The sequence below is a fragment of the Bufo gargarizans genome, chromosome 3 (genome assembly GCF_014858855.1).
Source record: "Bufo gargarizans isolate SCDJY-AF-19 chromosome 3, ASM1485885v1, whole genome shotgun sequence".
Lineage (NCBI taxonomy): Eukaryota > Metazoa > Chordata > Amphibia > Anura > Bufonidae > Bufo > Bufo gargarizans.
This window is the reverse complement of record NC_058082.1, coordinates 478,235,678-478,250,425: the sequence shown is the minus strand read 5'-3', so window position 1 is coordinate 478,250,425 and position 14,748 is coordinate 478,235,678. Positions and strand designations below refer to the sequence as shown.

Sequence of the window (14,748 nt, the reverse complement as noted above, 5' to 3'; positions counted from 1 at the left end):
TGATGATGTTTACACTGCCTGGCCCTGTCAATCAAAGTGCAGAGGGGGCATCAGTTTCAGAGAGAGCTGAGCCTCTAGGAGTAACAGCAACGCTCCCATTGCTCCTAGGGGTTCATTTGCATATATTTAAATATTTTTCTCAGCAATGCGGGCACATATGAACATGGGACCAGTACAGAGGCCTTCAGCTGAGGCGCACATGCTACAGGTCAGCCAGTTTCGTAGGTACAAATCCGCTGATAGATGCCCTTTAAAGTTTACATTTCCCAACCGTATTGATCCATTGCTGTTGTGTTTCTTCCCTAGGTCCAGGTTCTCCTTTATTACTTGCAGCATCCTCCAATTAGTTTTTCGGAGCTGAAGAGGAACACTCTGTACTATTCTACAGACGTGTGAGCCTGAACCTTCACCTTACAGGAGAAGAGCAAGCAAGCAAAAGACGTTCGGAGGAAAGAGTAGGATCCCACAACCCAGAGCACCCCCCAACTTGCTCCTGTGCATTTCTCTAATCCTTTTGTACAGAAAAGTGGAAACAAAAAAGTAAACGAGCCAGCACTGTGCTCCCCTTGTTACAAGCTGTATTTTGTATATTGGTTTTCAGGCATTATTCTCTGTAGGAGCACATGGCCCAGGCGGAGCAGAGCTTTGGAGAACTTTGTCTTCTTGTTATCCACATTCCTTGATGTGAGTGAATGGTTTGAGAAATTCTTTACAACTCTGCTGACCCAAAGGGTCTTTTAACCTGCCCTATTTCCCAATACCTTGTGCCGGAGACTGCAAACTGCACTGTAACCTCCCTCCCCTTGGGGACCACAGGGGCCCAAAATGGATTGTTTGATGAGTGCCCACCCCCCCTCCACATGGAGAGTGGAGGTTGAGAAACATTTGGATGCTCAGTTCTGCGGTATTTTCCTTCATAGACTTGGCAGAATATGAGCAGACTGTCTGTCCTAACATTTTTAAACCTAAACCGTTGTCATGAAGTTCTCTTCTACGCTCGTCTTCTATCGTGAATGAAAAGTGCTTTTGGTCCTTTTAAATTTTCTTTTCCTGGTGGATACGTCACTTGTGATTTTGCTGCTTTCAGAAGGTGGTACGTTTCTTGTTACTCCACTGGGCATGAGGAACTATACAGCAACCGGCGAGGTGGCACATCTGACCTGGAATCATATACATTAGATGCAGAGAAGTCATCTGTCCCACAATAAAGCCAAGCACACATGGTCCCTGCAAAAATTAGATTTAACTATTGAGAAATGTTGTGTTTTCCATCCTTTCTTACTCCACTATACAAACAAATCTATACTGCCAGTATACTGCACGCCCAGTGTGGTCTTCACAATCTCCACTTGGGCATCATATTGTCCTGGGGCATGAAGGTCTCAATACTCTTCATGCTTGAAATGATTACAAACTCTACTCTAAGGTACATGAAAACCTTTCTAAGGTGTAGATTGGAGACAGTGGAGGGGGTAAATACATTCAAGTGTGATGGTAAATCTGTATACTAGGACTGGATAATTGTGATATAAAAAATGAATATTCCATTTTTGAGTCCATATAACACAAGCCCTTCTCTGCTTTGGACAAGAGCTTCTGTTAGGTTCCTCAACAATAGGCTGATCAGAGGGTGTCCTGCTGTAAGGACCTCCAGCAAGGGATCTTAGCAGTAAGTGTTCAGTTCTCCTGTAGCGCCAGGGGTTGTCTAGAATTGGAAAAACACGCCTGCGCCATATCTGTCCATGCGTTGTGTCTCATATTAACAGCTCAGCTCCATTGCAGTAATAGAGGCTGAGCTGCAGTATCATCCAAAACGTGTGGGTAGATGTGGTGCTGATTCTTCAAGAAAGCGGTCATGTTTTTCTAGTCCTGGACAACCCCATGTCCGTGTAAATGCTTAAACAGAGCGTGTTCTCCTCCATTCAGACGTTCATGTGATAATCTATGGCAGCTTGTTGTGCAGTACATTGGTTTCATGATTGTTTCCTCTTTTGCTATTTATTTGTATCACAGGTTTAAAAAATAAAAGTCAAGCAGAAAACTATATTTAAAGAAAAAGCAGTGTGGGTTTGAGGTAAAATACATTGAGCTCTGCTTCTCCATCCATTGCAAGGAGATTGAAGTGTTCCACTGACAGTATATACTGTATCTGCTCTCCTCTTTTTCCATTGAGGGAACCTTACATGACCCTTAACACATCAGGGATCTCTTCTGTCCACGGACTATTTTTTCCTGTGGGTTAGTGGATAACTAGTCCATATCTTTAGAGGAAAGCATGTGTGACTGCAGGTGAGAGGATCCAGAGCTGCAGGAATCATGAGGATCATTTGCTCCCTCCCTTAGAATGCAATTCACCTTTTGTATAATGAGACCAAGTGAGCGTCAACTCTCAGCATGTTCCGTTCACTTCTGTGGGTATTTTAAGTACAGTCAAGCAGGTATGCATAATGGGAGTCGTAGTTTCACCACAGCCAGAGGTTGCTGATCCCTGCACAAAGAGGCTGTAACCACTATCCTACGGTTTATATCACTGTTAGGGTGCATTCACACGACCGTATTTTCGGTCGGCATCCAATCCCCATTTTTTGCACATTGCACGCACACCCATTAATTTTCTATGGGGCCACAAAAATGTACATGGATGTCATCTGTGTGCTGTCCACATCTGTGCGGGCCCAGCCGCAACTGATAGAACATGTCCTATTCTTGTCCGTTTTGCAGTTAAGAATACGCACTTTTTTCAATAGGGCCCACGAAAGGTGTGGGATGCACACAGACCGCATCTGTATTTTGCAGATCTGCAATACGTGGACCACAAAACAGATACGGTCGTATGAATGTCCCCTTCGTCCAGTGTCAAACATAATATTGAACGAAATCCCGGATCGATCCCGGGTCCAGTATCGCATCCATATGATACCGTTAGTATGGCTCAGTATACCTGCAATTGGATTGGGATTTGTGCCCATATTACACTTGAGTGATAACAGCCTCAGGCCTGGTTCACATGATCAGTGTTTTGTCAGTGATCTCCATCAGTGATTTTGAGCAAAAACATGGAAATCACTGACCAACATGTGCATTAGGCTTTTGGCTGGTAAACTCAGCCTATCCATACTGTAGTGGTTACTCCCTCCTTTAATGTGGCGGAAAGGTTTCCAAATGCACAAGATCAAAATGGTCCAAATCATGGAACCTCAGACTAGAACCCCGCAGGTAATGTTTTCTGCACTCTGGATGTTCTGATCAGACACTGCTCAGAGTTTAGCGGCGCTTTCTCTGTTCTGGACTAATGGAATTTTTTTGGCTAAATATTGTGAATTTCTTCCTTAAATCACTTCCACCACCAGTTGTGTGTTGTATATTTTTGGCAGATTACATAGAATATATACTTTTGTACTTCGGCTCTAAATCCTCCCTCCACTAATACCAGGGGAGTGTTACTGTCTCTGATGAGGGCCACAAATACAGTTTAGTTTTTTTTAGAAAGTTCTGTAACCGCAGGATAAAATCCTAGTCCTCGTTCCAACACTATTAGGGTATGTTTTTTGCAGGCTAGAAAAAAAAAACGGAGGCAGAATCTGCTTCAGGAATCAGCACTTTTTTTTGCTACTACACTAGCGTTAAAGTTTTCCGGTATTGAGTTTTATCCTAGAGGCTCAATACTGGAAAAAAAAAAAAGCATCAGTTTTGTCCTAATACATTCTAAATGGAGAGCAATCCATTCAGTATGCATCAGGATGTCTTCCGTTCCGTCTCTTTTACAGTATTTGGCCGGAAATAATACCGCAGCATGCTGCAGTATTTTCTCCAGCCAAAATTCCGGAACACTTGCCGGCATTAATTTCGGCATTAATTTCCATTGAAATGTATTAATTCCGGATCTGGTACCAAGTGTTCAGGAAATTGCCGCATTGACGAATCCGGTTTTCCGGTCTGCGCATTCCTTGTGAAAAGATTAAATATTGGATCCTTTTTTCTGGATGGCACTGGAGAGACGGATCCGGTATTTCAATGCATTTGTCAGACGGATCCGGAAACAAATGATATCCGTTTGCACACTGATTTCCGGTTCCGGCAACGACTGCCTGCCGGATTCTTCTAACGCTAGTGTGAAAGTACCCTAACCTGATGTGGTTTTTGATGCAGTTTTTCATGCTGCCCATTTTTTTATGCTGCCCATGGGAATTCTGGACGCGGACTACATACAACATCGGCATCGTGAATGGACAGGTCCCTTATTTCCACTGTGCAGTTTTATAAACCCGCACAGTGGAAAAAAGCACTGTATGAATTAACATGTTGATTTCCCATTGTAATCCATGTGGAAGATCAGTGTGTCTTTAGCACGTTTTTTTTTTTTTTAACATAGCCTTAAGCTCAACAACATTGCACTTAGGCAGCATTTACACTAATGTTTGTCTACAGCCATGCTTTATTACTGCATCCTGAAAACCAGACCTATAAAACAGATATTTTATGCATCTCGACCCTCAGGTGAGTTTCGGATGACTGCAATAGGGCAACATTTTAGTATCTATTTTACAACCCTTCCCTCCCAGTTATACAACACTACGGTGATCCAAGTTCTGTTCAGTAGAAGTGGAGGTCCGGATATTGCATGAAGAAAAACATATCCTCCAAAAACTTCATGGAAAGTCTTGTCTTTATTTTAGGATGTTACACTTAGGCTAGGGTTAAAAAAAAATTGTAATGATAGACATTTGTGTCGCACTGCGGCAGTCACAAAAAATCCATCCAAGTTGGATTTTTGTGTGACTGTCTTGTTGCAGCATATCGCAGTGCGACACCATTGACTATGAAAAATGTTACACGACATGTTGCAGTGTAGTTGTACCCGGCATGTCCCCGTGTAACCCTAACCTTACAGTATATGTGGTGGATATGCTGTCTGTTTACCGCAGCAGAATTGCAAAGCAGAAAAACGGCAGCGTATACAGTAGAAGCAAAGTGGGTGTTAAAAAAAAAAAATAATAATAATAAATTCTCATTCACGCTGCAGAAAATGTCCACAACGGGGTCTGCACATAACTCGACCTGTGGTGTGGCTTCTAAATCTTCATCATGTCAACTCATTTCGGACATGGATGTCACACTTTGCAATGCAGAGGGTGAAAGCCAACGCCAAACCTGCATGTAACATGTATGGATTTTCCACATCAAAATGCGTCCCGTGTGGTTGTATCCATATAAATCCCACCTGAAGTAAGCCCTAAAACCTAACTTTTAGCAAGTCGTAGTGTATAGAGAGATCAAAAGGTGAAGTTATAAAGCTCCATTCCAGTCGTGCATAGACCTAAAAATGACATGTGCTGGACCTTGCAAGATCCGTAGAAAGCTGGCTGAGAAGACTGGTCCATCTTCCCCTGGTCCCATACTCTCCTTCCTGGGGGATAGTATTTATTTCAGAGATAGAGCAGGGATCAGCAACCTTCGGCACTCCAGCTGTTGTGAAACTACAACTCCCAGCATGCTCTTTCCACTTGTGTGGGAGTTCAGAGAGCAGCCAAGCAAGGCTGCATGATGGGAGATGTAGTTTCACAACACCTGGAGTGCCGGAGGTTGCTGACCCCTGGCATAGAGATTGGCTTGCCTGGTTTCTATTGGAGCAGGGCAGTGTACCAGTCCCAAACCCTTCCGTTTTCACAAACTTTCAGATCCACTAGCACGGAAGGGGGGGGGGAGAAAAGAATATGGAACATGTTTTACTCTAAATACTTATCACATTATGAGACAGAACATGATCAGTTATTAATGTAAAAATGAAAATCAGACATCATATAGTACATGACAATCTATATCTAACAAATCTAGAACCAGCCCTGTACCTCACATGGATCCAGAGCTCTCCCCATTCATTGCTCTGCTAGATTTATATCAGGCTGGCAGCTCAGGGGGAGTGTCTTTTCTGCTGCAGCTCAGGAGGTGTGTCTCAGCTCTGCCTATCACAGCTCAGGAGGCGTGTCTCAGCGCTGCCTATCACAGCTCAGGAGGCTGTTGAAGGATGAAACTGAGCATGTGCGTCCACCCCAGCGAGGTGGACAGAGAATTAAGATTAACAACAAACAGCAGGTGGCGCCATACAGATAATTTAATTGAATAACTCAGTAGCTATAATACATTTTTAATGACACTCAATTATAAAAAAGTATTTAGATCCTGGGGCTGGTTTAAAAACTGCAGACTATTTTCTGTGGGACAACCCCTTTAAAAAGAATATCAAGTGCTGCTTTGATCCCCTTTGTAACTTTATTTTTATGTTAGTGTCCCTTTAAATGTAATGTTATTTGCCTGTGTATGAGGGTGGTTGTTGGATTTGCTGTCTCACACTCCAGTACAGATGAAGGTTTGGGTGTAAGGGAATATGTCTTGATTTAGCAGTGTTTCTTCCAATAAGCAGTGGTTCTGTGCTTTGATCAGTTCCTTTACTTCTACAGTCCTTTTCCGTTTTCCCATGGTGCCGCGCAGTCTTAGAAGTCTGTTAATGACCTTCATAAATGTTAACGTCGTCTTGAGAACATAATGAACTGCAAACAATTCTGGGTCATCTGGCAGAACTAAAATGTGTCCTGTTACTGGTTCTAATGCTTTATGTATTCTGGTAAATTCATCAGCCGTTCCAGCTGTAGCCTTCAGCTGAAATTATGGGTAGTATTGAGTTTACCATTTACAGTGTCTGTGTAGTCATTCAGGTCCCATACATGGAGGGTCTCCTACATTTACAGTCCTCGTTCCACACATTCTAGTTTACCTATAATATTACACTACTTATACTGCTGAAAGATAGGTGGTGGACCTGGTAATTATCTTATACAGATCTGGACTTCTGTAGATCTCAGAGCTCAAATTAGTTAGCATCCCTTGCTGGCCCCGTGTCTGCACAGAACTTGCTCTGGTGATTTTATATTCTAGGTTGTATCATCTTTACATTATGCTCTCTGTTAATTTGATCGACCCCAGGGTTAGATCAGCTCAGATGTTTGGGATATGTCAGACACCAACCTTGTCGACTGTTTCCAATGACAACCAGCAAACTGCACCATAATAATAATACAGGTTATGAGTTAGGATCAGTGCAAGATAAGTTACTGTATGTAAATTATCTCTGTAAAAAGAAACCGTAAAATTGTGTGCAAGTGGATATACTCTTATTGACATATACCCCATGTATAAGGAAAGGTACCGCAACCTATGGTCACCACTAAGGGTAGTTTAATTGGGGGGTGTTTTTTTTTTGCAACTTTTGCTGTGGTCGACTCCTCCAGGAGTTGGCTGGAAGTCTATAGGAATTATGAAACAGTGCAAACATGCCTTTTTGTGCTATTCTTTACCTGTGTTTTTCGGTCAATGGCATGTTTTATTTCAAGCATGCTGTGTGTATGGTAGTTTGTGCCATAAACATCCACAGTTTTGTTTTGTTTTTGGCCCTGCTCGAAAAAAATGCAAGTGGCGATATCAGTTTTTTATGCCATTTTTGCAGTTACGAATTTTGCAATAACTTTTTTTTTTTAATACTGATTTGTGTGAATGGAACTGATTTTAGGTCCCAGAAATTTTGTGCAACACAATCTGCTGTGTGTGAATGTACCCCTAACACAGCTCAATGGGATAATAGGAGATCACATGCTGCAGGATTCTGAACTGGCCACATGAGCGATCAATAAATCCTCTGTGGTTCACATACATTGAAACACATTTCCAGAAGCTCCTGTGTGATGTGGCTAAAATAAAGACCCCTCCTCGCAGGTAGAGCCCTACAAAGTAGTAGACTCTAGACGTCATGGGGAACCCCACTAACTATATCGAAGCAGTTCAGTGTGGGGACAGGAAAATCATTCAGTGCAGATTTGTTGTCCGCGTTTTCCGCCTTCACACTGAGCACGCTCATACTACTTCTAGTGAGGTTCCAACACATTATTCCACAGAACCCGGCTTGGGAAACACTTGTTTAAAGGGACATCTGTTTTTGTATCTTACATTATCTACTGTAAAATCTAATTTGTGTCTGATCTTGCTTTTGTCTTTGCTTGTGTCTGTGTTTTTTTTAGAACTGTGCAAAAGATCTCACAACTGTATCTGTTCTGTACAAACATGCTGTATGTCCACCTGCAGTATCCCATACATCCTGATACAACCCGGTCATCCATCCATGTGACTTGGTCACTGAAACTGCACAATGAACTTTATCATTTTCTAGGGGACAAAGAGAAACAAGAACATGTGCCCCTTGCACTCCACATTTCACATAGCAGCAGCTGCTGCTGAAAGAAAATACATAGATTTTTTTTTTTTAAAGATTTGTCAAGGTTTTTTTGCATCATTATTGTATTTATAAAGCCCAAGTAAAAAAAAAAAAATCTCAAGGGTTGAAAAGAAAGATGCCTTGTATATTTTTATTTGTGTCCGTACTGTTGCCTTGTATGTATATTATTATGATGCTAGAATCGGAACAGAAATAGTAATGATAACATTAGTTAATAAAAGATTTACAAAGCAGAATTTTGCTTTCGTCTTTAATAAAGGTCAATTCCTACAGCAAACATGGAGGCGAGCTCAGACCTGCACTCAAGCGGTTCGTGTACAGATGTAGCAGGGGTATTACACAGGCTAATTGAGCAAGCGATTGTCGGGAGGGAAGTGTTCCTTCCCGACAATCGCTAGCTATTATTACATGCAGAGGTCTCCACCGCAGCACGGGGAGGAGCAATTGTTCTGCCATCACTCGTCCCCATACTGTCTAGTGCAGGCATCCTCAAACTGCGGCCCTCCAGCTGTTGTAAAACTACAACTCCCACAAGGCCTTGCTGTAGGCTGATACCCGTAGGCTGTTCGGGCATGCTGGGAGTTGTAGTTTTGCAACAGCTGGAGGGCCGCCGTTTGAGGATGCCTGGTCTAGTGGTTTACCGCTGGCAGATCACTGTTAGACAGCACGATCTGCTGCCAGCAAGCATTGATTTTTTTTTTAAGCATGCTTAAAAATCTGAATTGTCCAATGAACTTCTGGCTTTAACAGAAAAAAAAAATACCACAAAAGGCTGTGTGTGATACCACCCTATAAAAAGAAAGTATGATGTTGCATGGAATCGCATGAGCCTTTCAATGGGCACCTTTGTGCATTTTGCCAGGTGAACATACCCGCCGCTTACGGTATATCTGACAGCTTGTAGGTTGCTTGTACATAGAAGCAGTTCTCCGTGATGCCTCTGGCCGGCTGCAGGTGTTCCCTGTAATATGTGGTTATTGGAGCCTGGTTTGTGTCCAGTGTAAGCTGAAGCTTTCAGAACCCACACAATTTACTCTGAGGTTAGAGAACATGTGGTTAAAGAGATTCACTATTTGGAGAAACATTCCTAAAGTGCATCTATAATACAAACAGGAACTCTACGGCTGGAGGCACATTACAGGCAAGACCCTCTCCAGAGGACATTCATGGTCTGAGAAATGGGACAATTGTGCGTCATTTGCACAAAGCGGCTTAGAACGTGTTGTAAGATCTAATCTTATCTATGAACAGAATAGGTGATAAGTGTCTGACTGCTGGGACCCCCAAGAATCACCAAAATGGGGAGTTCTCCATCTCCCACCCTCATAAATTGAATGGAGTCTGCGCACTGCCACTCCATTCAACTGTACAGTCCCACTGAGATTCAGTGCTCTTTTCATACAGTGTACACTGTACCCGGTGATGGGTGAGGGCCCCAGCAATAAGACCCCACCAATCCGATTCGGCTGTTCTGGAGTACAGCGCACAGTATTGGTTGGCAGCATGAAATGCTTTAGTAGACACAGTTCGGAAAGGGGGGGAGGGATAGGGTTTTTCACTGAAGAGAGACAGCGGTATAAGGCCTCTTGCACACAAACATTGTGCATCCGTTCCGTGCATTGGGGACCGCAATTTGCGGTCCCCAATGCACAGGCACCGTCCGTGCAGCGGCCGGGACAGATCGAGACCCATTCAACTTGAATGGGTTCATGATTTGTCCACACCGCAAAAAAATAGAGCAAAGTTCTTTTTTTTGCAGTACAAAGGCACAGACAGAAACACCATGGAAGCACTCCGTAGTGTATTCTGTGGGGTTCCGATCTGTGCTTCCGTTCCACATCTCCATGATTGCAGACCCATTCAAGTGAATGGGTCCGCATTTGAGATGCGGAGTGCACACGGGCTGGTGCCTGTGTATTGTGGACCCGCCGGGCACACAATGTTCATGTGCAAAAGGCCTAAGGCTGGTTTCACACAAACGAGTTCAATGCGTTATGTCAGTGTTATCCAATACATTCCAGAACGCTAAGGCCCCTTTCACACGGGCGAGATTTCCGCGCGGGTGCAATGCGTGAAGTGAACGCATTGCACCCACACTGAATCCGGACTTATTCATTTCTATGGGGCTGTGCACATGAGCGGTGATTTTCACGCATCACTTGTGCGTTGCGTGAAAATCGCAGTAAGCTCTATATTGTGCATTTTCCACGCAACGCAGACCCCACAGAAGTGAATGGGGCTGCGTGAAAATCGCAAGCATCCGCAAGCAAGTGCGGATGCGGTGCGATTTTCATGCACGGTTGCTAGGAGACGATCGGGATGGAGACCCGATCATTATTATTTTCCCTTATAACATGGTTATAAGGGAAAATAATAGCATTCTGAATACAGAATGCATAGTACAATAGCGCTGGAGGGGTTAAAAAACTAAATAAATAAATAATTTAACTCGCCTTAATCCACTTGCTCGCACAGCCGGCATCTCTTCTGTCTTCTTCTTTGCAGTGTACAGGAAAAGGACCTGTGGTGACATCACTCCGGTCATCACATGATCCATCACCATGGTAAAAGATCATGTGATGGACCATGTGATGACCGGAGAGACGTCACCACAGGTCCTTTTCCTGCACACAGCACAGAAGACATGCCGGGCTGAGCGAGCAAGTGGATTAAGGTGAGTTAAATTATTTTTTATTTTTTTTAACCCCTTCGGCATTCAGAATGCTATTATTTTCCCTTATAACCATGTTACAAGGGAAAATAATAGAATCTACAGAACACAGATCCTAAGCCCGAACTTCTGTGAAGAAGTTCGGGTACCAAACATGCGGATTTTTCTCACGCTCGTGCAAAACGCATGACAATGTTTTGCACTCGCACGGAAAAATCGCGCATGTTCCCGCAACGCACCCGCACCTTTTCCCGCAACACGCCCGTCTAAAAGAGGCCTAAGGCCTCATTCACACAGAAATGGATTTTCACGGACCACTGTCCGTGAAAACCCATCCTGCTAAGTGCACGGGCGGAAACTGGACTGGTCTGTTTAGCAGCCCATAGACTTCTATTATGACGGAATGCCTTTAGAGGCATTCAGTTATGCATTCCATCACAGAATTGAATTATGGTCTGTGGTAACGGAACCCATAATGCAATTTACCTTTTACCAGTAAACGAAGCGTGAACGAATTTCATAACCTGAAATTCGCTCATCTCTAATCCTAACAGTGCTAGGTAGGTCAGGACTGGAGCACTCGCAGACATACGCTGCGAGTTCAACGCATTGAACTTGCTTATGTGAAAGCAGCCTAAGAATCACTTTTTCAGGCAGCACTACATAAGAGCATGCTTTTTGCCATGGAGGGCTCATGCACACAACCGTATGTATTTTGCGGTCCGCAAAAAAATACGGACGACGTCCATGTGCTATTTTGCGGAACGGAACAGCTGACCCCTAATAGAACAGTACTATCCTTGTCAGTAATGCAGACAATAATAGGACATGTTCTATTTTTTTGCGGAAGGGAAATACGGAAACTGAATGCACATGGAGCAATTTCTGTTTTTTTAGCAGAGCCATTGAAGTGATGGTTCCGCATACGGTTCCGCAAAAAAACGGAATGGACACGGTAAGAAAATACATTTGTGTGCATGAGCCCTAAGGCGGAGTTCACATCAGCGTTCAGCCTTTCCGTTCTCCAACTCCGTTATAGGCTTTCCACTGGCAGAGATCAGTTAAATATATAAATGCAAAAAAACCAAGGTCAGAGCAGGTAGGTTCCCTATATAATGAAAAAAAGGGGGGTGGTCACTAAAGATAAGGAAAAGTTACTGTATGGGTTTTTTAGCTCTGTATATACAAAAGAAGAGAAAGGAGCGGATATCGATGGTACCAGGGCTGTTAGTACATCCAGTAATTGGCTAACTGTAGATATGGTCCAAGCCAAATTCAGGCTACTTTCACACTAGCGTTTCTATTTTTTTCTATTACCCTATGACGGATCACAATACCGGAGAAAAACGCTTCCGTTTTTTCCCCATTCACTGTCAATGGGGACATAACTGAACAGAACGAAATGCTCCAAAAAGCATTCTGTTCCGTTTGTTTGCGTTCCCATACCGGAGAGCAAGCTGCAGTTTTCTTTCCGTCATGACTAGGGATGACCAAATCGACTTCGGATGAAACATCAGAAGTCGATTCGCATTCGCAGTTAAAATACTGTACGGAGCGAGCTCCAATGAGCCGAAGTTACCACTTGGAACCGAACCAGAGTTCGGGAAATGTTTTTTTACAGTATAAATCGATTTCTGAAGTCTTGCGATACTTCGCGAAGCAATAATTTCGGCCATCAGAGCCAATACATTCTAATACTGTGCGCAGCGCTCGCTCCGTACAGTATTGAAACAAAGTTTTACGCTAATCGACCGGATGTTTCATCCCTAGTCATGACCAACAATGCAAGTCAATGGGACGGATCTGTTTAACTATGACACAATAGAAAACTTCTGTCTCCTATTGACTTTCAGTGAAGTTCATGACGGATCCGTCTTGGGTATGTTAAAGGGAACCTGTCACCAGGATTTTGTGTATAGAGCTGAGGACATGGGTTGCTAGATGGCTACTAGCACATCCGCAATATCCAGTCCCCATAGCTCTGTGTGCTTTTATTGTGTAAAAAAAAAACCAATTTGATACATATGCAAATTAACCCAAGATGAGTCCTGTACAGGACTCATCTCACGTACAGGACTCATCTCAGGTTAATTTGCATATGTATCAAATCGTTTTTTTTACACAATAAAAGCACACAGAGCTATAGGGGCTGGATATTGCGGATGTGCTAGCAGCTATCTAGCAACCCATGTCCTCAGCTCTATACACAAAATCCCGGTGACAGGTTCCCTTTAAAGATAATACAACCGGATCCGTTCATAACGGATGTAGAGGGTTGTATTATCAGTAATGGAAGTGTTTTTGCTGAACCCTGACTGATCCAGCAAAAACACTAGTGTGAAAGTAGCCTCAATAAGGTAGATGTGAACAAGGCTCTGGGTCCAGATGGATTACACCCAAGAGTTCTTAAAGGGAACCTGTCACCGGGATTTTGTGTATAGAGCTGAGGACATGGGTTGCTAGATGGCCGCTAGCACATCCGCAATACCCAGTCCCCATAGCTCTGTGTGCTTTTATTGTGTAAAAAAAGATTTGATACATATGCAAATTAACCTGAGATGAGTCCTGTAGTGAGATGAGTCAGGGACAGGACTCATCTCAGGTTAATTTGCATATGTATCAAATCAGTTTTTTTACACAATAAAAGCACACAGAGCTATAGGGACTGGGTATTGCGGATGTGCTAGCGGCCATCTAGCAACCCATGTCCTCAGCTCTATACCCCAAATCCCGGGGACAGGTTCCCTTTAAAGAGCTCAGTTCAGTCATTGCTGTGCCCTTGTTTATAATTTTTAGATATTCTTTAGGGACTAGTACAGTGGCAAGTGACTGGCGCAAGGCAAATGTGGTGCCCGTATTCAAAAAAGAATCTAGGTCCCCTACATGTAATTATAGACCTATAGGCTTGGAAAGTAGTTTGCAATTGGATTGAAAACTGGCTGAAGGGCAGTGTCCAGAGAGTTGTGGTCAATGATTTCTTTGCTATCAGTTGTGTACACCACGGTTCAGTGCTGGGTCCCCTAATATTTATTTAGTAATGATATTGAGGATGGAATTAATAGCATTGTTTCTATTTTTGCAGATGGCACTAAGCTGTGTAGTACAGTGCAGTCTATGGAACATGTCCATAAACTACAAGGTGACTTGGACTCTGAGTGTTTGGGCATTACATGGCAAATGAGGCTCAATGTGGAAAAATGTAAAGTTATGCATCTCGGTAGTAATAATCTCTGTGCTTCTTATGTCCTAGGGCTGTGATGGTTAACCTCCGGCCCTTCAACTGTGGTAAGAACTACAACTCCCAAGAACTACACTTGCTTGGCTGTTCTTACAACTCCGCAGAAATGAATAGTGCATGCTGGGAGTCAGTTTTACAACAGCTGGAGTGCCAGAGGTTAGCCATCACTGTCCTAGGGGAGGTAACACTGGGATAATCACTTGTAGAGAAGGATTTGGGTGTCCTTGTAGATCGTAGGCTAAGGCTACCAGGATATTGTCATGCATTAAACGAGGCATGGACTGGGGGGCAGGGGTGTAATATTACCACTTTATAAAGCTTTGGTGAGGCCTCATCTGGAATATGCAGTTCAGTTATGGGCACCAGTCCATAGAAAGGATGCTCTGCAGCTGGAAAAAGTACAGAGGAGAGCGACTAAACTGATAAGGGGCATGGAGGGTCTTAGTTATGAAAAAATACTAAATTGATTTAGTCTTGAGAAGAGACGTCTAAGGGGGGGACATGATTAACCTATACAAATATATGAATGGGCCGTACAGAAAATATGGTGAAAAG

The 14,748-nt window shown here is 43.3% G+C and overlaps 1 protein-coding gene across 5 annotated transcripts in view; it reads left to right on the top strand.

Annotated features, from left to right (window-relative positions):
* ABR (ABR activator of RhoGEF and GTPase) overlaps nt 1-2,046 on the top strand; it is a 353,402-nt gene extending 351,356 nt beyond the window's left edge. For all 5 annotated transcript variants that reach the window (XM_044283775.1, XM_044283776.1, XM_044283778.1 and 2 more), the window contains one exon: nt 307-2,046. In XM_044283775.1, coding sequence (XP_044139710.1) covers nt 307-396 — 90 coding nt within the window. In that variant the 3' untranslated portion in view covers nt 397-2,046. The remainder of the gene's footprint in view (nt 1-306) is intronic.
* Nucleotides 2,047-14,748: the final 12,702 nt, after the last annotated feature.